The 25777-nt window shown below is 32.1% G+C and overlaps 2 protein-coding genes across 5 annotated transcripts; both read left to right on the forward strand.

The window, feature by feature from the left end:
- Nucleotides 1-7334: 7334 nt before the first annotated feature.
- On the forward strand, nt 7335-10058 carry LOC129322837 (rho-N domain-containing protein 1, chloroplastic-like). Its single transcript, XM_054969305.1, has 2 exons — nt 7335-7481; nt 8561-10058. The coding sequence occupies exons 1-2, from the start codon at nt 7442-7444 to the stop codon at nt 9646-9648; spliced, it is 1128 nt and encodes a 375-aa protein (XP_054825280.1). The 5' UTR covers nt 7335-7441; the 3' UTR covers nt 9649-10058.
- A 6331-nt stretch (nt 10059-16389) lies between these two features.
- LOC129290553 (U-box domain-containing protein 3) lies at nt 16390-21574 on the forward strand. 4 transcript variants are annotated; one of them, XM_054927373.1, is made up of 6 exons: nt 16390-16534; nt 16643-16844; nt 17852-18132; nt 18284-18400; nt 18638-20533; nt 20995-21574. In XM_054927373.1, the coding sequence occupies exons 3-6, from the start codon at nt 17926-17928 to the stop codon at nt 21058-21060; spliced, it is 2286 nt and encodes a 761-aa protein (XP_054783348.1). In that variant the 5' UTR covers nt 16390-16534; nt 16643-16844; nt 17852-17925; the 3' UTR covers nt 21061-21574. The 4 variants fall into 4 exon arrangements, with proteins under 4 accessions (XP_054783348.1, XP_054783332.1, XP_054783340.1 ...); XM_054927357.1 differs by having other exon boundaries at nt 16643-16795; XM_054927365.1 differs by having other exon boundaries at nt 16529-16547; nt 16643-16795.
- The last annotated feature ends 4203 nt before the right edge of the window (nt 21575-25777 follow it).

Genomic DNA, 25777 nt, shown 5'->3' on the forward strand with positions numbered 1-25777 from the left:
TTGTGACCACCAATGAAGCCAAGAATTACCTCTAAAAAGGCTACCCAACCTACCTTGTATTCTTTTCAACTCAAGCAAAGACAAGGGTGGACAAAGTGGAGGTTGTAGGGGAATTTCCAAATGCATTTCTAAAATAAGTTTTAGGGTTACCTTCAAAATGCAAGGTCAAGGTATCTATTGAGCTCATATTAAGAATAGAGCTAATCTCCATGAATCCCTTCTGAATCTTACTCATAGAGCTAGCAAAGTTAAAGAAGCGTATTGAAGAACTATTCAAAAAAAGCTTTATGTAACTGAGTGTGTTCCTTTGGGGTTCATTAATGTTATTCATAAAGAATAAAGATAGGATGATGAGACTATGCATTGACTACAAATAGTCTTATAAGGTAACCATAAAAAACAAGTATCCCCTACCTTGAAAAGATAACTTGCTCAACTAGTTGGGCAAAACGACAATGTTCTCGAATATAAAATTAAGATGCTATCAATCGAGATCTCAAGCCAAAGATGTCCTAAAGATAGACTGTCATACTACATATGAACATTGTGAGTTTCTCATGATGCCATTTAGATGGTGAATGTCTTGACAGTGTTTTATGGACTATATGAATAGGTTTTTTTACCTTTCTTAGATAAGTTTGTCGTAAACTTTATTGACGACATTCTTATTTATTTTAAGGACAAGACAGAGCATAGAGACCACTTGAGGATGGTTTTATAGGTCCTACGAGGCCATCTATAACATCCAAAAAATTATTTTAAAGACTTGAAAAGAGTAAGGAATGATTAAAATAGAGTCAAGTATTTAAATTGGGTTTCAGTTGGACCAAAAATCATAATTTTAAGCATGCATGTGCCTAGTGTAGAGAGTAATAAAATTGATGCTATCCAGCATCTAATATACTCATTTGGTACTAGAGAAACATAAAGTATATAATTTAAGTCATAAACTTTCTTGTTCTAAATAGGAAGAGAAGGGAGAAACAAGGTGCAGGATCTCCTCCATTTAAGCTTGTCTATTTCAGCCTCTTTGGTGCATTTTGAAGCTTCCAATCCCTCTTGTAAGTGATCTAGTTGTGCCTTGTCTTTATCGTTTAGTTCTCTTGCTTTTTGGATTTGCAGGATACATAGATTAGGGTTTGGATGAATCTAATTAATATGAGTTTCAATAGTTTAAATGAATTTGCCTAACCTAGTTTTAGGGTTTAATCGGAATGATTTTGTATGGATGGAGTGGCATTCCATTATTTAGGAGTTTCATTAAAGGAATAAATGAATTTATTTAATCATTATTTGAGAATAGTTATAACATTAATAGAATTGAATAAGGTATCATTATATTTTTCAGATTGAAGGTGATGAGGAGTGAAAGAGTGAGAAAGATGAGGGTAATTTTGTAAAAAATATTATTTGTATTATATCATTCCATCATTGATCTGAAAAAAAGGTTTCGAATGGCAAGGGATGGCTTAAAAGGCCACCCTAAGCCATTCCACTCTCATTTAAAAATTTTTATCCCAAACAATAGCATAAGACTTCTAGCCCTCTCATTCCATTCCATCTTTAAAAAAAAATCCTAAACATTGATACAAAGGACACAACAAGCATCATGTAAGAGAAACTTAAATCAATTCATACTAATAGTTAAAATGTCCTTACATCTTGAGGGAGGACTCCAATAAATACATTGAGGACAATAAGTAAGGTAGGCTCGGTGCCCCAACCAATCATTTCATTTATTCATTTTTTCTAAAAGCAAAATAAAAAATTATGTGCTGCATAGTTAAGTTTAATAGAGTCAAGAATATGAGTTATGCTTGACAGGCCAATCTACCAAAGAGTAGTGGGTTGTATTTGAAAAATTTATAACCCATTTAAAGGTGGGCTTATTTCGCCTAGCTTGCCAAATCTATGACCCACAATAGGCTAGCCCTCTAACCCTTGAGTTAGACTCCTTTTTAATAATTTTTCATTTTTGTTTTAATGAAAAAAAAATTATATCATCCTTATTTTAAATATAGCCCTAATTGTTTGACGATAGGAACATAATTTCGTGTTTGATTTCTCATTCTTGTTATTGATTTATCATTTTTATATTGATAGAATAACCAAAAATGATTGTTAGCCTAAAAATGGCTTTCTAGCCCACCAGTATTGAGTATGCTAAAAAAGTTTGTTGGCATCGTCGAAGTGTGTGACGTAAACTCAAAACAATTTCACTTGTATCACGACTTCTATCAAACAAAAATAGGCTCTCGTAGGGTGTTCACAAGACGAGATCGGAACACCCTTGTCTTCTGTCCCGTTTTGAAAAAAGATTGAGACTGAATTTTTGTCTCATCTCATCCTATTCCGAAAGTCATCCCATCCAGTTAAGAATTGGGATGGAACTGGGACGAGATCTAGATATCCCACCGTCCCTATAAATCAGATAATGTGAGAGAAATATTTGGATAATAACATTCATTAAAATTTTAAGTCACATAATTTATTAATTTTAAAATCAAAACAATACAAGTACATAAATCACAACAATTTAAAGTCATTTATTAAATTACATCAATCATAACTACACGTGTGTAACATATTATGATAGTAATTACAAGTGTTAGGCTATAAGACCAACAACAATAGACAAAGTCAGGCACAACATCAAATTATTATTCTTCTTATTTAGTTAAGATATGCTAAGTTAATTATTCTTTCTAAAATAAAATAAAAAATATGATATAAACAGAAGTTATTAAATAGATAAATATAAAAATAAATTCTATTAATATGGTTAATATATTATAAAGAAAGATATCACCCTGTATTATTTACACTGTGTCATTAAAATTATCAATATAAAAAAATTTTAGTTTTAAATAAGAATTGCTCTTATTGAAATTATAATTAATATAATAAATGTAAGTATAAATTATATTAAAATAATTTATATATTTAATGTATATTTTTAAAATAAAAAATAATATATATATATATATAAAATATTCAGGACGAGACAAGATGTTTTGAGGGCAATCCCATGTCCCATCTTGTCCCAAACCTCTTTCTTATCCCTCCCTCAAAGTCTCATTCCATTTGTAGCTGTAACGAAACTGGGCCAATTGGGATGAATACAAATTGGATACTCTTAAGCTCTTGAAGTCCCTTAATACCATGGTATTTAAACCCGGACAGGACCAGCCGGTCACCAGTAAATCGGTGAACCGGTCTCTTGGCCGATTCAATTGAGAAAGTAAACCAGAAGCACAAAACTTGGTTAACTCGGGATTAACTCGAAAAAAATCGGCCAACCCGTTGGGTTAATCGGGTACCAAGCTGCAGGGAACAAAATTAAAATGAAAAAAACTAGCCATCAGAAGAAAGAGACAAAGAATATAGATGAATAAAAGATGAGGGATGAAGAAAAAGGAAGGGAAAAAAAGGAAAGAGAAGATGAGAAGATTCAGGAAAAAAATGATGAAGAAAGAAATAGTAAAGAAATCGTATGCCAAAGCCGTTCAACCTCTCCCATCTGTGATTTCCACTTCGATCTATTTTTAAGGAGGATGAAAGTTTCAAAGCGCACACAGACGACGGAAGAAAAAATAGGGAGAAGAGAAGTTTCAAACTTCATTTAATTTTTTTTAAAAAATGTGCCTGCACCATTTACACTAATGTGATAATTGAACAGAACCAAGCCTACACTATTTATTGACCCCTAATCCCATTGCATCACGCTTCCTCCACTTTTCTTGGGACCTGGTGCTTTTAAAATTTTAATATCAGTAATTATTAATTTAATTACTTAAAACTAAAAAACATTTAAAATATTATTATTATTACCCCTATTTTTGAATATAACTTGGTGACCATAACTTTTTCTGCCATTTGATATATATGTATATATATTCAAATATTTAATCTTTATATTTTTTATTTTATTATAATTTTTTAAATGATGTTAAGTAAAAAATAAAAATTACTTTTTAATTCTAGTTATACATTTTATACATTTCATCTTATAAAATGTTTTATTTTTAAAAAAATAGTATTTTTAACTTATATAATATTTTGAGGATTGATATCTTTTTTATTTAAATATTTTTTTATAGTCAAATAAAAATATTTTTGTATAATTTAATTAAATTTTATTATTTTAATTATGATCAGTTTGACTCCGGTTTGACTCCCGATTGAATTACTAACCCATGAACCACTACTTTAATTGATTCAATGACCAATTCAGTTATCAATACTTTGTTTATTATAGGCTCTCCATTTGCTACAATACAGTATAGTCACAACATAAAGATTAAAGAGAGTATTGGGAAAATACTTGTAAGAAGGTGGAACACTGCTTACTTAAAATGTAAAATACATAATGTAAATTGCGTTGAAATAAATTATACTGGATGATAAATGCAGATGGGTCGTAAGTGCTTTCCAAGAATACAAGTAACAATTGAATGTCTCTGGTTTATGAATAACTAGCGTTTGGATTGATGCTATTTATAGATAGGGCTTGAGCGTTGACATGTTGCGCATTCCTTGAAATCCAACCCCATTAAGGCCGCCCGCCCATCCTACCCACGCTTCGCACCCACTGCTACATAATTATGAGACTGGTGTAGAAAGTGCTTCGAGGAGAGGGGCAGGTGGCGGAAATGAGAAGCACTTTCTGTACTGATTATCTAAATAACGGGTGTGAAAAATTTATATTCTACACTGATTATCCAAAAAAGCTGACATTTTTACGCCAATTATTACACATTGAAAGTTATACATTCTTATTATAAATGGTGTAAAAAGTCAATATTTTTAAATTTTTCTTTTAAAAAAACTAAAAACATTCTACACTGATTATTTAAAATAACGTGTGTGTAAAATAGGTTCTTACATTGGTTGTCTATAGAACTGGTACAAAAATTCATAATTTTTTTATGTTCTGAAAAATTAAAATCTTTTTACATTAGTTATTTTTTTTAAGTAACCTATATAGAATGGCAATAATTTTTTAAAATTTGCTTTTTTAAAATAACTAAAAAAACATTCCACACTAGTTATTTAAAAAAAGGGTGTAGAAAGCCAATCAATTATTTTTAATTTTTTTAAATAATATCAAGACAATTGGTGTAGAAAATAGCTTTTACACTAGCTATCTATAGAAACGGTGTAGAAAGTTAGGAATAAGGTCACTTATTTACAAAAAATATCACCGCTCACACTTTTCATACTAGTTCTTTTTTAACTAAGATAAAAAAGTATTTTTTTTAATGAATAAAGCATACATTTAATTTTTAATTTTATATAATATTTTATTTTAATTTCTTAACTTTATAAAATATATTTTTAGTCCTTTAATCCTAATCTTATTAGTTTTATCCTAACATATTTTTACATTAAATTTTTAAATATTGACAAAATATTATCAAATGATGACATATTAAGTTTAATTTTTTCAAAATAATAATGATTGATATAAAATATAATCATTTGAAATTAATGATGTTAAGGTTAAAAGATTAAAAAGATACTTTATAAAATTAAAGAATTAAAAGTATACTTTAACTTGTCTTTTATAGTAGTGATCTTTTCTATTTTCAGGACCAATTGTATTCTTAGTAATGACGCTTCATCTTTATAAGCTCCATGCACCTCTTATCTTATTAGGCCTATTCTTTAAGTCCTGCTCATTTTTAAGTCTAAACATGCGTAAAATATATTATTTACTTATATTTTTTTAGTTTTAAAATTAATTCAATCATATATAATTGAGAGAATTACATATATGGCCCTCTAGAAGGACATATTGACATTATAGGTCTAATAGATTATGATTCTCCCCTACAAGTCTAAAGACCTTAAATGCAATTATTTTCAAAGGTGGAACAACCAGACAACTCTTAAGTAAACTCACATGAATTTGTGTAAACTAACTAACTTTGTATTATAAATAATTAAATTTTTCTTGTTATTTATGAACCTTATGTTATTAATTTTTTTTATTAACTTGTAAATTTTTTCCTTCTCAAATACAAGTATAAAAATGCATGAACTTTTGTCAATAAATAGACTTTTTGTTATAAATAATTGGACTTTTATTGTTATTTTTCAAACCTTCTAGTATTGATTTTCTTCAGTTAATTTGTAAATTTTTCAATTACAAATATAAATTCATATAGACTCTTTTGAATAAATAGATTTTTTTGTAAATAATTAAACTTTTGTGTTATATATGGACTTTCTATTATTATTTTATTTGGTTAACTTATAAATTTAACCTGCAAAGACTTTTGTGAATAAAAAAATTTTTTATTGTAAATAATTAAACTTTTCTTATCAATTGCATACTTTCTATTGTTAATTTTATGCGGTTAATGTGTAGCTCAAACATTCTCACTCATCAAGGGTATTTCAATCTTCTTAACCTTTAAAAAAATTGTACTTAAGGCATTTGGACTTGCAAAGTAATGTCAGAGTCTATTGGGTATGCAGTGTGAGTATATTCCTTTGGTGGGCCTAATGTGTGATTGTCCCTATATAATTTTATGAAAATATAAAAATATTTTACATTTAGGTTTTTTTTTTATAAAAAGATCAAATATATTAATAAGGTGCAAAGATAATTTGCAACAATATAGGTCTTTGAACCAAGTTTAAATGAAAGAAACTAAACATAGGAATAACAAATGAAACAAAAGCACAACAAGAAATTAAGGAATGTATATTGCAGTAAAGGACATTTAAGATCAAAGATCTTTGCTACAAAGCCTTGAAAGGCTTCTAATTATGAAAATTATATAAAGATGGGAGGATCCAAAGGAAATTATCATATTGTTATTGATAATTTATCACGAGCGTCAAATGAAGATATATAAGATTGAAAAATTTTGAATCTATTCCAAGATAAAAGATTACACCTCTTATAAGTTTTGTCAAATGAAAGATTGATAAAAGTGAGTCTCTTTCTTTTCATATTTATCAGTCTAAATTTTCCATCCCTTGCAATTAAAGAGAAAGTAAGACGGAGGTAGGTCATCACCTCTTATCTATTGTCTTATACTCCAAGCCTATCTTAAAGTCTTGCATTTAAATTTAGTTTATCAAAATTTGTAATTCAATTTAAAAATTAATTGCAAAAAAAAAAAGACGCCATGGCCTGTTGAATTGGCATTTTTCCTATTTAGTTTGATTATCAATATTGTGAAGTGTTGATGCATCGTAATGGAATCTAACTTATTGAATAGTATTGAAGTATAGTTGGCACTTTTTTTTTTTAATTATTAATTGATTGCCGCAAGTTGCTATCGTTACCACAGATTTGCCCGTCGTTAAATATTTTATTCCTATAATGCCCCTTATCAGCAGGGCACAATTTTTCATAAAGGAAAAACCTAGGAGTTGTGACTAAAATGAAATACCGCCACTGACCTGGGTTCCAGCTCTACGGGCCATGTCTCAAGCGTTGCATTCCGTCACCAAGACCGCCCCCGGTGAGTGTCTCGGCTCTGTTGGTCTTCGACTGTCGTTTCTTGCCGTTGTACTTAAAATTATTTTCTTTCGCGTTCCTCAGAATGAAATGAAAGCGTTGTAACCTAAATTAGGTGCTTTTATTTCCCCATCTGGTTTCTCAATTTTATTTTTACTTACTCTCCTTTGAAATGCTATCTAAGCACAGGCGTTTCAGTACTGTATGCCCAAGGCTGGAAATTTTCTTTTTTCTTTTTGTTGGATTAGAAAGCTTCACCGGTGTGCGTGTTTTTGGTTTGATGTTTTTGTACGCTTTTGGGTGGATCTTAGTAATTAGTCGTACAATATATGGTTTTTTCCTTGCATTATGTCGTTGAAGATGACTGGCTCTGCAGACTTTTCTCTCTCATTGGCATGATCATGGTTCATCCTTCCGTCCCTTTGGCGAATTGCGTTTTGAGATTCTGTTGAGAGATAGAGATGTTCCATGTGTATTTGTAGTTTTTGGATTTCTCCTATTATTTTCCATTTATTGTTGAAGTGATTCAGCGAGGAAGTCATCAGGTTCTTAGTAATTTGACAAATGCAATAAAAAGAAAGAAGTGATCTAAATATTAAATTATACATTTTTAGTTATTTTTAAGAAATTTCTCTGATCTCATCTTTGCAAATATTAAGTTATTTATGGACATCATTTTCTGCAATTGTTTTTCACTATTCTTTCAGTGCAGGGTCATTCATTAAGACGTGAAAACTGTTGTTCCCTATACCTTTGTGATTATCTTCAAGCTTGATAAATAGGTGCAAGCACAGCCAATTAGACCCGCTTCTGCCTTGGACCGTATCACTCCAAAACTATATGAATTAGATGCTTTTGTTTCACAATGATTAGGCTGTTTGAGCTGGCTTTCTACATTTGGATTCTAATGTTATTTCTTCCCTAGTTATTTCAATTGCAAAGGCTTTCATTAGCAAATGACTTGAGCCTTTACATGAGTTTCTAGGGTGGTATTTAGTTTCTTTTGTCATAAATAATATATTGATTTACTTTTCTATATGCTTCACTCTTTTGATTGCTCAATTTTCTTTGGTGATCATGCAGGTCGTGGAGTGCCCAACAGCAGGTGTCTCCCATGTTTGGGTGTTTCTGGAAAAACAGCTGTTGTATATTCATGCTCTTCTCGAGGTGATTGCAGAACTTATTCAAATGTTAATTTTAAAGGGCTAAAGTGTGCTTCTGTTGGAGCATCTTTTGTGTGTGAAGCAAGGAGGAATCCAGATATCTCAAGGCAAAGCAAGCATGGATTCTCTCGAAGCAAACACAGGCATGGTGAAGGGAAAGGCAACTTTGAGAACTTCGAAGAAGACATGTTATCTTCAAAAAATGGCCCATTGACATCCCTTTCTTCTTCTAGCATCCCAAAATCCCAGGCCACTGCAGCTCCTGGACCTAAGGAGAAGGAGATTGTCGAACTATTTAGGAAGGTTCAAGCTCGGTTACAAGAGAGAGTTGCTACCAAAGAAGGAAAGAAGGCCGAAGCCTCCCAAGGGCAAGGTAGAGACAATGGCACTGTAGATTCCCTCCTCAAATTATTGAGAAAACATTCGGTAGAACAAGTAAAAAGAAGCAGTGGAAATGTTAGAGGAAAGGATTCAATTTTGGAGCAAGACAGTGGCCAGTACAACGAAGGACAGAGCCTTAGGTTTTCTGATTTGGATAGTACTGCAAAGGATGATGAGACTCGAGAAGCCAACGCCCCATTTGTCACCAGGCCTCGATCAAATTTCCAAAGAAGGTCTCCTATTGCTCGTGTAAAATACCAGCCTGTCTCTTATGATGTGGAAGATGTAAATGCAATCCCACTAAGCAGTGAAGTTGGAGAGAAAAATCAGGATAAAGCAGGTCTGGGTTTGATGCCTGAGACTGATTTAGAGCCCGAGTCTGAGTTAGAACCTGATCCAAAGGATGATATTTTCTTCCAAGATGTTGGGATGGATGAGTTGGCGGAGGATGATACAAATGATTCTGAACGATCCTTCATTAACGGGGATGGAGAAGGGAAGGAAGTGATTCAGAATAAGGATTTGAGTGCACTGAAGCTGTCCGAATTGAGGGTACTAGCGAAGTCACGAGGCCTAAAAGGATTTTCAAAAATGAAGAAGGGTGAACTATTGGAATTGCTAGGTTGAAGCTGATTCTGATCTCAGGTTTGCCAAAGAAGCAAAAACAAGGGATAGCAATAATCTTTACCAGGCTGGTGAATTTGCCATCGTTGTTAATGAAAAACTTCCAAGTTCCAGCAGTTTTGATTGCTTTCTATTTCTCTGAATTGTTTAGCTTATGAAAGATAGTCTGTAGGGGAAGGTACAATTTACTCTTATGAACTGTGAATTTTAAAAACGCAGCAAAATCTCACGAGCTTTAAAAGTACACATAACACCCCCTGAACACTATTTTTATGGGTATGTTTGTTGTCCTTCGTCCGTGCCTGGGAGTTGAAGCGCTAGTTACATTTTGAAAATTTTTGAGGGTTTGTTACGTTTTGCTGTTTATGTATTAATTTTATTTATGATTGGATTAATACTTCATGGGGGCGAAATGTGCATTTACCTTTTCTTTATTTCATTTGCGCGATCTGACTGTTTAGCATGTCTTCTTCCCAAATTTGTTGCGTTTTAACATCTATGACCCAATCTTATAACTAGTTCGTAATCATGGGCTAAAATGCACTTAATTCTCTTTCCTTTGTTTCATTTGCGCCACTTGAATTTGCTGAGCGTCTCTTCTGGGGAAATTTGCTACTTTACCAGATCACGTCGTTTATCAAGGGAACCTGCAAGTGGATTTTGTCAAATGAGGCTCTTGGCGCTTTTTTTTAATTTTTTTGGGGGGCCCGGGTGGGGGGGGGGAGGGGTTTGGGTTGTTTGGCTAGGAGGGAAGTGGAGCTGAATTTAAGATTTCTAGTTGTCATTGAGAATTTCTGCGTAACCTTTTTTTTTTTTCCCTTCTCGTCAAAAGAGAAATTTACGGCGTTAAAGAGGATTGTGCAGAGTGCAGACTTAGCTCTCGGTTCCTCACCTCATAAACAGATTCACAATTTAGCATGTTGAAGGCAGGAATTGGACAGAAAATCCAACAAGCACAAGAATAAAAGCACTCGCAAACATTTCAATCATGAGTTATTGGTGATATCTAATTGCCCTTCTGTTAATGTGATTAGTACTTCTGTAAGGTGTAGCGTTCATAAAGTCAGTGAGCAGCACGATTATTAGTAAATAGTAATGCGGTATTAGTACTCAACTTTTCATGTAATCACTGTTATTGCTGTCCACATTTGGAATCTCTTCGTGCTTGGGAAACCCACACAGCACATGCTTGGTTCTGCTTGCTTGGAACGTAAACATTCTGGTCAGTCATCTTGTGAGAGGCACGTGGGAGGGAGGACCCCATTTGGAAAGTTGAGGGATCGTATTCATACATACATTATATGCCTGTGAAGTGTGAGCCCCTTTCTGTTCTGATGCAGTGACTTTGGCGTGAGCTTCTTGTTAGTCTCCATGCGCTTTTTGCTTTTTATCCCTCACACGGGCAAGACGAAATCCCTCATGAATCCATCCAGTAATGTACAAAGCCATTACGTACACGGCAAAACAGCTGAACTAATTAGAATATCATGATGGCATTATACAGAATCAGGTACGTTGATCCACTTAGCTTAGGTAACACAATCAATTATAGCAGTGAAGGGAGAGGGTGGGAGGGTGAGCTTGAATTAAAGTTAGGTCTATATTACACGCATTCTTGCTTTAGTCGAAGTGGTATCTAAAAGGTAAAGCTGCGCCAAGGCAATGAATTGAATTGCATTTGCTAGTTTCACTGTTAGCTTTTTCCTTTTTTCTTTTTTTTAATACAAGCAAGCCATATGCTGGTTTCTACCTTTTTTTACTCCCATCAACTTTTATTGACTAGACTACTCATAATGTTGTCTACTGTTTTTCTTGTGTGCCCAAAAAAATAAAAAAGGGAACGGATGTGACCTTCAAGGAAAGATCAGTTTACACTTACATGCCAAGTTTCTGATTCATTCCTTGACGAGGGCATGTTGGTATTCGTCATGGTAATCAGGTTTATCAATTGTTAGATGCTTTTTTTTTTTTTTTAATTACACTGTCAGTGTAATTCTGTGCCAAGGAAGGGATTATTTACTTCATTGTTTTAAATTACTCTCTTCATCTAAAAATATAAGTCACTTTAAATAAAATTATACTTTATTATCTTTAAACTAACAGTATTTTTTTATATTTATCCTTATTTAATAGAGTGTTATACTTAAAAGTAAAAAGTTTAATGATTTATTTGTTGAAATTATTTTTTAAAAAAAATTATTAATTATATATTAAAAAATTAAAAATAATATATTTTTAACATTCAATCTCATAAAAAAAAAAATTTTTTTACAGAGAGATATTTACTTCAAATATGACCGCTGCGCATAATGTTCGTGATTCCTTCACAAATTGATGAGGACAGCAGCAGCACTTGCAAGAGAAAGAGTGGAAGATGCCTTGACTTGGAAGGCTAATCTTTTGCCTAATGATAATTATTAATCAGTGCATTAAAAGCAATGAATGAAATTGATAAAACAAGAATGAAGCGACATCCCATTACAATGGGTTTTCTGGGGTCCGCAATTTTCTTTTTTTGAACACTGTTTTATGTAAAATAAAATTAACTAATTCAATCTAAGTCTTGCCGAAATCTAAATAGGGAGAAAGCTTTTTTTTTTTAGTTTTTTTTTAAATTTATAAGACTTGGATTCAAGACTATATTCAAATTTTTCTGTTGCGAACTTAACCCTAGTTAAGAAATTTTAATAATTATACAATATTTGTGAAAGATCATTAATCTTGTTTTATATCTTTTTTCTCATTATAAGATATTTTTCTCATTCAGAATATCCAGACTTAAAATCTTTCTTCAAGATTCTAAGTCTCTTTTATTTTGATCCAGCTGTTGTTAATTAATTTTTTTTATTATAATGTCTTAAAAAATGATGAATCTGATTTTACATCCTTTTCATTATAAGATCTCTCCTTGATTTTTTTTTCTCTTAATTCAAAAGGTTTGGAGAAAAAGAGAAGGTACATAATTAATGAAGTGGGGTTAGCAAGGGGCCTCCCAGAGTTATTGAAGTAAAGCATAAATAAGAAATGAGATGAGCAATGTTAAGAATCTCCACTTAAAAGTTGTCACCTTGTAGGAGCATACTGCATACCTAACCAGTGCTAATTTCTCAGCTAAAAAAAAAAAAAAAAAAAAAAAAAAGAAGAAGAAGACTTGGTTTCCTTTAAGTAAACTTTTGAGAGCTGAAATCTTATTAATAATGTATAATTATTTTAATTAAATCTATCAATATTTAAATTTAAGAATTGAACTGCCTCTCTAAATTACTGTCTCTAATACACATATTTATTATATATAATTTTATATATATAGAAAGAAAAAGTGAGATTCACATGTTTAGCTCAAATGTCACAAAAATGACTTGATTGTTCCGGAGTCTCGACAGGGACTTTCTTTCTTTTTCCTTTTTTTTTTTGGGGGGCAACATCCAGCATAATTTTAATGATGTCCCTTGCAAGTGACCTTCAAAAAGTGTGCACTGTAACGGGACCAATTTAAATTTTCTATATATTTATATTTTTTAAAAAATTGTAGACTTAATTTTGAAAATAAAAATACATTATGTTCATGACTCACATTTGATAAAACGTAGTCATGAATTTCTTTGTATTCCGTCTCCGCAATGGATGAAAGTGTCTTAATCGAAGTATTTAATTATTAATAGAGTGAGCTAATTTGATGACCAACCGACTCCTAAGTCAGGCCAACGAATCATGGGGTGTCATAAATAGATGGGAATTTTGTTTTTTGCGCAGACAGTATGTTTAAAATTTTATTGCTTTGACTCCGATGTTAAATGGGTCAGGTGGCCCTGTGGTAGCCTGGCACGTAATCCAATTTGGTTTATCTACTTTTCTTTTATCCCCTTATTTTAATTAATTCAAATCATTTAGATTAAATTTTAATATTTTAAATTATTTATTTATTTTTAAAATTTTAAATTTAAACCGTCCAATATAATTTAGACCAAAAAAAAACATAGACAACAAAAGAGGAGAGAAAAGATGGCAAATAATCAAAAGATTAAAGTACAATTTTAATCTTTTAATTTTATAAGGAAGCATCTTTTAAATATTTTAATTTTAACATAGTTAATTTTATCAAAAAATAAATTTATATATTAAATTTTTAAATACTATTAAAATATTTTTGCATGCTGATATATTAAATTAACCTTTTTTAAAATAATAATGATTGTCTTAAAAATAATTTAAAATCAATAATGTTATGATTAAAAAGTCAAAAGATTAAAATGAAATTTATATGCTCCCTCAATTTAAAATATAAAATATTTTAGAGGGGTTAAATTTTAAAAAATAAAGTATTTTTAGTCTTTTAATATGTAATTATTAACTTGTTTTTAAAAAAGTCCCTTATTGAATAGATGACTTTATATTTTTTTAAAATAAAACATCCTATTAATAGGTGTAAATATAAAAAAAATAGAGTTAGTTTAAAAATAATTAATTAATTTATTAAGGGTGATATTTAATTAAAATATTTATATTTTTAAATGGAGGGAGTATAAAATTAGAGGATCAAAGCCTAACCAAAATAAATAAACTACTCCATTTTCTTTTCCAAAATTTATCGGCAATATTATTGTTTTCTATTTCGCCAACAGCAATATGATTGTTATTTGGCATTTAAGGCTGAGAATGGGTAATGTGTGGGGAATTATCCAACGTCATAAAGTAGATGAAACCAAATATATTTAAATTAACTTGGCCTAACGCAAACAAAACAAAATAGATTCCTAATTATTAACATTGTGGTTGGGATTAGGTAGTTAGGACCAGAAACAGTATCCTTCGTGGCTTTTGGCCTGGAGTCTCGCCAAGAACATTAAGGTCAGAGATAATAAAATATGCTCACAAATGTGAAAATTGAAAAATATATACTGTGCAGTGTGCATGTTATTTAATTAATAATATTCTTTAATTAAACGACAAATTGTATCAGATATATGAGTTCTGCATTATATGCATTCCTCATAAAATTTAATACTAGAATGTGATTTTTTTTGGAATTGAATATTTTAAAGGTAAATGTAAAAGTGCTTCGGAATAGAAAGAGAGCGAGACAGGAATGAAAATATTCATACGACTCTTTTTATTTTTTTTTTTATTCAGAAATATTTTAGAATTTCACAATCTCAGGTAATCTGAATCTAATTCTCTCTGTGAGAGAGAGAGAGAGAGAGAGAGAGAGAGTAAATCTAAAGTACACACACAAAAAGATTTTCTTAAAACCTTTTTTTTTAAACCTGAATTACTCACATTAAAAGAGTGAATCTGCTGAAAAGCATGATACCAAGTATTAATAATGACTTTCAGCAAACTTTACGAGTGCAAATGGTGGCAGATTTCAAAGCCTGAAAGATGCTAAATTGCTAGTTGCTAATTCTGCCGTGTAGCTACTCTGGGGGAAAAGATGACGTATCGTCAAAATATTTTAGATCCTTTAGACGAAGAGTCTCTGAAAACCAACACAGTAAACTGACAGAAACATGAGATTCACTTTTTTAAAAAAAAAAATTACATTAAAATTTTTATATAAAAATTAATTATTATAACATTCAGTGGGAACTGAATTAACAAGATTGACAGTTAATTATATTATTAATTTTTTAATTCAATAATTAATATATCTTATAATAGTTAATTTTTATGTGGGGCTTAAATGTAATTCTTTTTTTTGTTCAAAATAAAATTACATTGAGGTCCCGCACACAAAGATCTATTAACAACTAAACTAAATTACATTAACAATACAGTAATTAAATTGATCAGTTGTTAATAACTCTTATAGTAATTAATTGTTTTGCATAAGACCTGGTTGTCATTCTCCAAAAAAAAAATCTGACTCAAAGGCTTGATAAATAAATAAATCCACGATATGATTTAAATTGGAAAAAATACAGCAAAAATATTAATTCAAGTATCTTAACCCTGTCCTTAAACTATAAGGCTGGTGAATAGTTTCTAAAAAAATATCATTAAATAAAAAATCTGACTTCTTTAGCAGCTATTCCATTCAATTTCATTTTCATCACTTGTAAAGTAAGAAACTGACTTACTATTGATGAATCAGACAAAGAAAAACAGCTTACTTGGTTGTGTATAAATTAATAAAGAGAATATGTAAAAAGAGAGAAAAATTTGTATGCGATACTTATTTTTTTTAAAAAAATTAATATTAGTAAATTAAATAAGAAATAGATGGTGAATACTGGGAGCAAGCGAAACGTACAATGCTTTAAAGGAGGGGAGGACCCAATTTTGTCGAAGGCAGCGAGGCAGATCTCAGTACAAGAGAGGTTGTTGAGATTTGCATTGGTCTCACTCAGCCTCATACGGCCAAAAAGAATTTTCCACTTTTCTCTTCCTTCTAAACCAGTCTTCAGATTACGATCTTTCATACGTTCTGGTCTTATGGTCTTCAATTTGTGTTTGAAGCTGACGATCCATCCGTATGAAAATGCTGCAATGTTACTTGTAATTGTAATATCGTAGCCACTCAAGTCCCAAAATAAAATAACAATATAAGCTTTTCTATGTCTAAAAATAGATATCTTGACTGAAAACGTCAACGAACTCACCATTCTCCTCCTCCTTCCATGACTTTTTCTTTTCTGTCCATATAGCTATGTCTTTTTAAAAATAAAAAAAGGTCTACGTCATGTTTTTCTGGCATAAGGTATTTTTATGAATCGTATCATCTTTTCCACATCGCTCCCTCTTCATCTAATGAAAGTCTCGATCTTGGGTTGTATTTTTCTGTAATCTAATCCAAACACATCTTTTCCTTATCTACTCACTCGCCTGTGGAGCTCTTCATTGTGTTCTTTTCTTAATGAAGTTTTACCACGAAGCCAAAAAATCTGCGACGGTATAAGATTGAGGTCCCACCACTTTTTCCCTTTCTTTGTATTTTAGAATTTCTTAAAAGATTTCATTTAGTTGTCTTGGACCCCTCCCGTTCCTTCTCGCTTTGCAGGCAACTTTCTCAGGAATACAGGCAACAAGGGCTTCATTCAGTGTCGATTAAATTCTTAAATCTCTGGAAAACTTCCATTGCCCATGGTCTGAAGTCGGGCGAGATCTGTTTAACTGTCGCCTTCGAGTTTAAGAACCATGCATATTGCTGCAAGTACGTTGTGATCCTGGCTCTTGCTTTTTCTCGTCTTCTCTTACGAAATGTATTTTTCTTGTCTCTCAAGGGCTCTGTCAGGTGCTCCGTCTGAGTTTTTGATTTGTTGGAAACCAATTAAATCTTGTATATGCCGTGAAAAGAAATCTGAACTCTGGGAAGTTTCTGGGGTTTGTATGGATCAAAGAAGGTGTGATAAGCTTGGGAAATGTTTGAAGAAATTTCCCTTACAAGTGGGTAATTTTTTTTGTTGTGGTGTTGTTAAGGCTCTTCACAATTGATTTTACTGGATTTCGTTTACGGTTAAAAATAAACAAATAAATAAACAAACGGAACTACTATCTGTTTATTTGCTCAAAGAGCTTGGGAAAAGTCGAGGAGAAAGGTAAAGTTGGCGTAATTTTATTAAATATTGTTCCTGAAAAAATTATATCTGAGCTAAATAGTTAAATCAGGTTCATTTGAGAGGTCACTAATGTCTGTCCCGTATTTTTATGCTAAAGCTCGCGAACCAGAAGTTCTTTCTGACTTTCTCCTTCGAAGGACTGACATGCATGCATCGTTTTCATAGTGTTGGCTTGTGTCAGTTAATGCATTTTACCCCTTTCAGTGAATCTTCACCACATATCTGTAAATCTGTACCAAGCCCGTCTTACCTAAGTTAATGTCATCTGTCTTGAGCTTTTACTTTCTTCTTTCTTTCTGTTTTTTTCCCCATTTCTGTTGGCTTCATTCATATCTGCCCCTTTTATCTTCTTTAGTTCAAAATTGGACAGTGCTTATGGAAAAGATGTGTTTTTGCATGAAGAGAAAGCGTGGTGTAGAAGTTAGAACATTTCTCTATAATGGGTTCTTTCTTACTCTCCCATGCATTGGAGTCTACTTTAAACCTAATTATTTTGTTGGAGTTTGGGTAATTAAGGCTAAACTGAATATAGGAATAAATATGGGAGTGCCTTCACACCTGCTTCATTCTGCATCACATCACAGAAATGCTTGCTTCAAATTCTTTTTATTGCTCATGATATTAATTTGTTGTATGTTTTACTAAACCAGGTCGAATAGATACAGCTTCAGTAAAATGTCTTGTCAACAGCATTTCTCGATTCATTCATCTGGTTTCTTGCCAAATGGTGAAACCAATGCCATTTCAGAAGAACTACAATCATATGATTGGCGTGTTAAAGCGTTTGAAACCAGTGCTCGATGATGTTATACATTGCAAAACTTACTTAGATGAAAATCTATGTAAAGAGTGCGAAGAATTGGATATGGCAGTTAATGGAGCTCGAGAGTTATTGGAAAATTGGAGCCCAAAGAGAAGCAAGATTCTTAGTGTAAGTAACTTCCTTCGTATATTATAAACCTCTTAGTTGGCATTTGAAAATTGAAACAAGCTATGAATTGCCAATGCTCCATCCCTCCTCTTGTATGCAGGCATGGTTGATAGCTAGCATTCATTTATTTGATTGGATTGTTGTATTTCAGGTTCTGCGAAGTGGGTCATTGTTGATGAAAATACAGATATCCTCAGTTGAGATTTGTCACTTGATATTTAGATCCCTACAGTCACCTCCGCCTACTTCAGTTTTGGCTAGTCTCGAGGTATGCCCATAGTTGAAACTGACCTCTATTATCTACGGTGTAAGATGGTATCTGTTGACTTTCTTCCTCCTCCTGCTTATTGCTCTTGTTCTGCTACACTACCGCTCCCCAAAATGAAATATTAAAATGCCAAAAGAAAAAAAAATCCCTGTATTTGGCAGCAAAAGCTATCTTCATTTTCATCAGTGTCTAGTTGATTAGTACCAGCATGAGACTAATTGCTAGCAACTTTTTCAGAACTATTTGCAGGAGCTTAAATGTTTGAAGAAGGAACCAGCCACAGGCTACATAGAAGAGGCGTTGACAAATCAAAGAGAAAATATTGAACTTCACAACGAAAATCTAAAGAAAATCATTGAGTTGCTTGGATTGACGGCAAACCTGGAACTTATGAAAGAAAGTATTGCTGTGGAAAAGGAAAGACTGAGTACTGAAGTCAAGAAAGTGAAAGCAGAATTAGATGAAATTAATGCAATTGTGGGTCTTGTCTGCAGCTTACGTGATTATGCAATTAAATTTGAGCGCCCTGAAGGCAAAAGTGGCATCTCAATTCCTTCATACTTTATATGTCCTTTGTCATTGGAACTTATGGTGGATCCTGTTATTGTGGCTTCTGGTCAGACATATGATAGGGTATCCATCCAAAAATGGCTTGATCATGGGTTGAATGTTTGTCCCAAGACTCATCAGAGACTTGCTCATACAAACCTCATTCCTAATTATACTGTGAAGGCCATGGTAGCAAATTGGTGTGAGGAAAATAATGTCAAACTTACCAATAACTCTGAGTTCAATAATATGAAAACCCCCATAGACCATTCATTGCCCCAAGATTTAGCTCGTTCATGTAGTTTTGGGTCTGTACATAGTAGTAATTCCACATCAAGATCATCTCTTCAAACTGGAAATGCATTTGAAAAGCAAAAAGGTGATATCTCTTCCAGATTAAGTGGAGAATCCAATGGATGCCAGAGCTTAGAAATAGAAAAATTTGAGCAACAATCTCCTGCTCCTTCCTATATTTATAGTAGAAGTGAATCATTCTCAAGTTCCATTTCTAGTACTGACTGTGCACACCCTGTTTCAAAAGAAGCATCAGAGATAGTTAGTAAGCAAGAAAATGTAAAGGAGCTGTCCGGAGAAATCACCAAGGGATCTACAGCTCCTGCAAATAACGAATCAGAGTCTTCTCCTTGGTTATCAGGAAAGCAATTTCAAGGCCCAAGATCAAAATTAGGAGAAACAGAGACTAGAAATGATAATAATAACCGCCATTCAAAAGTTCATTCTCTTCCTGTTTGCAATTCAGGATATGATGAGTTGACAACTGCATCTTATGTCAATAAGTTGATTGAAGATCTTCACAGTCCATGCGATGAAGCGCAAACTAAGGCTGCAGAAGAATTGAGGCTTCTTTCGAAGCACAATGTGGAAAACCGAATCATGATAGGGCAGTGTGGGGCTATCGCACCTTTACTTTCACTTCTTTATTCAGAAGTGAAGATAACACAAGAGCATGCTGTGACAGCCTTGCTGAATTTGTCGATTAGTGAAGATAACAAGGCCTTGATTGTGGAAGCTGGAGCAATCGAACCACTTATCCATGTTCTGAAAACTGGAAATGATGGGGCCAAGGAGAATTCTGCAGCAGCTCTATTTAGCCTTTCTGTAATAGAACACTATAAGGCAACAATTGGCCAGTCTGGTGCGGTCAAATCTTTGGTTGATCTCCTTGGCTCAGGAACTCTTAGAGGACAGAAGGATGCTGCTACTGCTTTATTTAACCTATCAATATGTCATGAGAATAAAGCTCGTATTGTTCAAGCTGGAGCCGTGAAGCATCTGGTTCAGTTGATGGACCATTCTGCTGGAATGGTTGATAAAGCTGTTGCTCTTTTGGCAAATCTGTCAACAATTGCAGAGGGGCGATTAGCAATTGCAAGGGAGGGGGCCATCCCCTTGCTAGTTGAGTTTGTTGATTCAGGTTCCCAAAGGGGAAAGGAAAATGCTGCATCCATTCTCTTACAACTATGCCTTCATAATACCAAGTTTTGTACTCTGGTTCTGCAAGAAGGAGCTGTACCTCCCTTGGTTGCATTATCTCAATCCGGTACACCAAGAGCAAAGGAAAAGGTTTGGAGCTCATCATCTGCTGTGTTTGTCATCCTTCTCATTGGGGAACTTTCTGATTGTTTTTAGACTATAAACAAGTCATTTTCCTGCATTCAGAGGAGGCTGTTCTTGTCCCTCTCAGGATAAAATAGAGTGGTGAAACCCTAGGGGTCAAATTAGATACCTTATTAGTTGAAACTAAGGGGCTAAAATCTCACTTTTAAACGTACACTTCAGTGCATTTTACCTGAAATTAATGTGGATGGAATTTCTGACTTTATCTGGCGTTCTGTTTGAGATATTTAGATCAATCAAGTAGAAAGCATATGCATGCATGAAAGGGGGGGTAAGAACTTGGAAAATTTTAGTAACACATAAAATTGGAAAGAGCAATCATGGCTGGCCGTGGTGTGTATTGACTCGCATCATAATTATGCTCTCAAAGTATAATAAAGGCTTATGTGTTCTATGTATGCATGCAGGCACAACAACTTCTAAGCCATTTTCGTTATCAACGGGAAGGAGCTACTGGGAAGGGAAAAGCTTGAAGACAGACAATTTTGGTCATTTTATTGCCCTTTTTTCTTGCCTTAGTAACTTGTGATAATCATCTTCCTCTCTCTTCCATATCTGTCATTCAAGACTTCAGGGATGTCTTCTCCTTATTTGTGTCATACCGGGTGGCTTGTCATGGGTTATAAATTTTAAACTGGGATTAGATTGATATTGCCAAGATGCCTCATTTGCCCCCTTTTTTCATCTTTCGTGGGCTTTTCAGGGTTATTTTCTTTCCAATGGAAGAAGGAATTTTTAGGGGGAGGTCGGTACTATTGCATTTATTTATCAAAGGTGTGGCTTGTGAAGGCGTAAACTTGAATGTTGTGGAATGAGTCGTAAGTCGTAACTGATGCTGTCTCTGCCGGTGTTGTAGATATTTGTATATATGTTATAGATTCTTGTGACATTCTATAGATTATTGTTCTTTATTCTGCTTATTTGGACATGAGACTTATGTTTCATTTCTATTTATTTATTCCATCCCTCCATTTATCTAGTCATTCATTTTGATTTGTATAAATTGACCATCCTGTGACTTCAATTATGAAAAACTTAAAGTATTTAGTGCAAGATCTCCGAGTATGATAAAATTAGTTTCAGCTCACCTTTCTTCTTAGGATTATTGGATATATGATTGTTCACTTGGAACAGTAGATTTAGGGAGTCCAAGTAAAGTTGAGTATTTTCTTTTCTTTTTTTTTTTTACCTCAAGCATTTATTTTCTTTAAAAATTGAATTAGCATAAAATAAAGTATATTTATTTTGAAGTCTTTGATAAGGGTAGAGTAACCTATTGTTTGATTTAAAATTTAAAGAAAATTGTTCAAATTGAAATATTATGAATAACAAAAATATGAATGATTCAAATCTTGTGTGGATAAATTAGACCGTGTGGTTGAGATAACCCGTTTCACTCTAATCTTGGCTGCGAGATTCCCTTTTTAGATTTTTAGATCCTTTTGATGTCAACATGTCTTGCCAAACATGGAAGGCGGGAGAAAGAAAAAGGTGACTTTGGCATCTGCATGGTTGTGGATAATGCTTTGAGCTTCGAGTGTATCTTGTAGTCTATATTTACTGTCACGAGTTGGTTCAAGGTTATATCTGTTTCATTTGCTGTCTTTTTCTTGAACTCATCTTTCATTTGACCTGTGATCTAGCCTTCTGTCTGTAAAGAACGAGAACACATCGCGGACCAGTCTGTTATATATTTTTAAAATTTTAAAATTGGAATTAAAGACACTCTAGGAAAGAAAATATTAGCGGAATTCGAAACCCAACTCTCCCCCATCAGATTAAAGTGTCTTTAATTCCAATTTTAAAATTTAAAAAATATTAAACCCAATTACAGGTTAATTTTTTATTTTTATTTTTTGGCTTTGCAAAATTCAAATTCCCAGTGTAGGCTTTCTAAAAAGCCAAGTTCAGTGAGCTCATGAATAACTCTAAAAGTAGTGTGTACTGGGTTCAGAAAAGCTTGGAACTTGGAAGAGATCAAACAAGTAAATTATGATATCTGTAAAAAGAACATGAAAATATATTATAAGACATTTTTCAACAAAATTTTACATATTAAATACACTTAACAATCTTTTTTAAAAAAATAAAAATATAAATTTATAAAAATATCCAAAGTGAAAAGACAAATTAATTATAGAAAAAAAAGATAATATTGAAATTAGTGTATTTAATAAAATTTTAATCTATTCAAAGTGTCTTATATTTTGGGATTAAGAAATTTCTTTAAAAGTACCCTATAATTTGGGACGAAAGAAGTATGATCTCTTTTTATTTACTATCTAGTTATCTCATGGCTAATTTATTTATTTGGAAAAATAATATAAAGGTCTCAAAAAAATTAATTAATTTAACTTAAGTTTTAAGTGTTAAACTTCAAGAATTTACAACTTTGACTCTCAATTTTATAATTTCATTGTGATAAATTTACAACTTAATTTAACATGGTGAAAGAATAAATAAAGTTATTTATTCTATTAAAATTTAAAGCACAAGTGCCAAATTCATCATAATAAAATTTAAAAATTAAGTACTGAACTCACAAATTTTTAAAATTCAACATTTGGGATTTAAGTTAAATTAATTGGTGCTTTTGGAATTTTTCTGTCATTCTTCCTGTTATGGTCGGCCAGCCTACTATGTCATGAGTTTGGGTCAGCGGTATGTTGAGGCCCACAGAACGGTCCAGTTTCTGAAGAATGATTATTTGATGGAAGAAAAGAGGCCGCAACTTAGACGTGTTATCAGACCCAAAATTTGGCCCAATAAAAATGCGCTTACAAGGTGGTGCCAGCTTCATTGGTCAAAGCAGGTGAAGTAAGCCAATAAAAGTTAGCTCAGTTGGCAAAGGATCCGTTTGGATTTCAGTTGGGTATAATAGATTATGAAAATAATTGATTAAGTAGTAGATTTTAATCATAATTGATTATGTTATAACGCAATCTGTTTGGATACTGTTTTTTTAAAATTAATTTTAACAAAATTAAAGTTGTTTGGATAATTTAATTAAAATTAATTTTTAACTATATAAATTACTATATAATTTAATTTTTAAATATCAAATATTAATTTTTTGAATATTCAAAGTTTAAATTTTATTAAGAAAAAAAAAAGGAAAAGAAGAGAGTTTAATTTTATTTTTATTAATTATGTGCTTTTTTTATAATTTTTTCATGGGCCTTTCTTTGTAATTTTTCCTAATATTTTTGACAATTTTTTTGCGAAAAGTTAGTGGGAGGAGCTTATTAAAAAACGCGCGTTTTGTGTTTTTAATCGATTTCTACGTTTTTCTGCTGTTTGGATATTTTGTTTAAAAAATCAATTCTGGAGCTGAAAACGCGCGTTTCTCCTCAATCCAAACACACGCAAAGAATCTGGCTAATAACCTGCAACATCGTAAATTCAAATCTTAATATCAATGTGAGGTGAGGGCTTTGTTGGTAGTGGTGATCTGTAAATACTTTATAAATTTTTTTAAAACTTAAATGCATATCCTAACCTTAGTGAGTCAATCCAATTCGTCTAAACTTTTGCGTAAAAAATAAACAAGAGAAATAAAATGGACAAGGAGATTTGAGGATGTCATTGGAAAAAAAGGATATTTAAAAAAATAATGATAATTAAGGACTCTAAAATTTGAAAGGGTTAATTAAAGATTAAGGTTCTTTTCCAATCTTAAAAAATGAGATCAAAATGTCGGTCAGAAACCGCTTAAACGTAAATGTATTTCAAACTTTAATCTTATTTAAGTCCTTGAGACTTGACTTAAATAACGTTTTCCTAATTCAAAAGGTTTTATTGAAATGAAGTCCCTTCTTTGGAGCACCGTGCGGTCCACAAATTCTTTGCAGCTGAAAAAAAGAATTTTTAAAGTTAATCAGTTTAATCCTATAAAAAAAAAATTAATCCGTTTAGAATTACAAGATATTTTCAATTAGCATTGGCTCTAAAAAAATAGTTAATACCATTAAAAATTTCGTATTATTTTATGTCTACCCTTATTTAATAGGTAACTTAATAATGCATAGGATTAAGGGTTTTTTTCCTTGAAATTTTCATGTTGGATTTGCAAGTGTCTTGAACTTGCTTTCAGAAAATTTTTTCTCATAAATGTTTAAAAACTCATGTTTCTACCCTGCTGTCAATAGAAACCAGTTTCAATACTCACCATATAGATAAGCAACCCATCACCTCTAAACCATTCAGATCTAATCTAAATGATTTAGATTAAAAGCTTTTTACTTTTATTTTAAAAAATTAAACAATCTCTTAACTATCAATTTTTTTAAAAAATAATTTTTATTTGGAAAACAATAGTTGAAAAATTATAAATTTGGACAATGAAAATTAGATTTGATCAATCCAAAGGCAATAAGCTGGATGAACATTAAAATTGGTTCTACTATTAACACACTAATTAACCATTTTTTTCAACAAAGAACATGCATATGGCATCCACATTGAATATAGAAAACGTCTTTAAAAGATATACTTTTAGTTGAACTGGACAAAGCTTGCATATGAGATGAGATGACCCCTTTTTTTTAATAGGAGGCCATGGGACTAACCCATACAAATAGACAACTTAAATCATATCAATATACAAAAAATTCATACAACTAAAAGGTAGATTATCAAAAATTTAAACATTTAAATTATGATAGAAACTTGGTGAGCTGTTCAATCTGCATATTTATTAATTTCTTTAAAGACATGATCAAAAGTAACTGTCTAGTCTTTCATTATAAGTTATTTGATATTGTTGATAGTTGCAACTAGTGAATGATTAGTAGAGAACTCTTTGCATGTTAATCTAAACATTTTTATAAAGTCAGAGTGGATATTAATTTTGCTAAACTTCATTGCTCAACAAATGTTGAGTTCTTCTAAAATGCTCGAAAGTATAACTATCCTACTTGAATGATAACTAATATATTTAAAAATTTTTTTGATCTAATTGTCTTGATCGTCCCATATGATGAGACCACCCTTTGAAAAATGGTATTGATTTTATACTGAAACATTACATCCTAACTCCCATATATTTTATCCGCTCCTGCTGCTGATCATTTGGCAAAGCTTTCGCTAGAATTGGTCCCTTCGACTAATCTTTGCTAGGATTCTTAATGAGGATACGAATCAGCCTACTCAGCTAGGTATTGTTATAAGCTGAGGCCAGGTTGTTTCTTA

Source organism: Prosopis cineraria, unplaced genomic scaffold (genome assembly GCF_029017545.1).
Source record: "Prosopis cineraria cultivar Desert tree isolate PC_DT_omini unplaced genomic scaffold, ASM2901754v1 PC1, whole genome shotgun sequence".
Lineage (NCBI taxonomy): Eukaryota > Viridiplantae > Streptophyta > Magnoliopsida > Fabales > Fabaceae > Prosopis > Prosopis cineraria.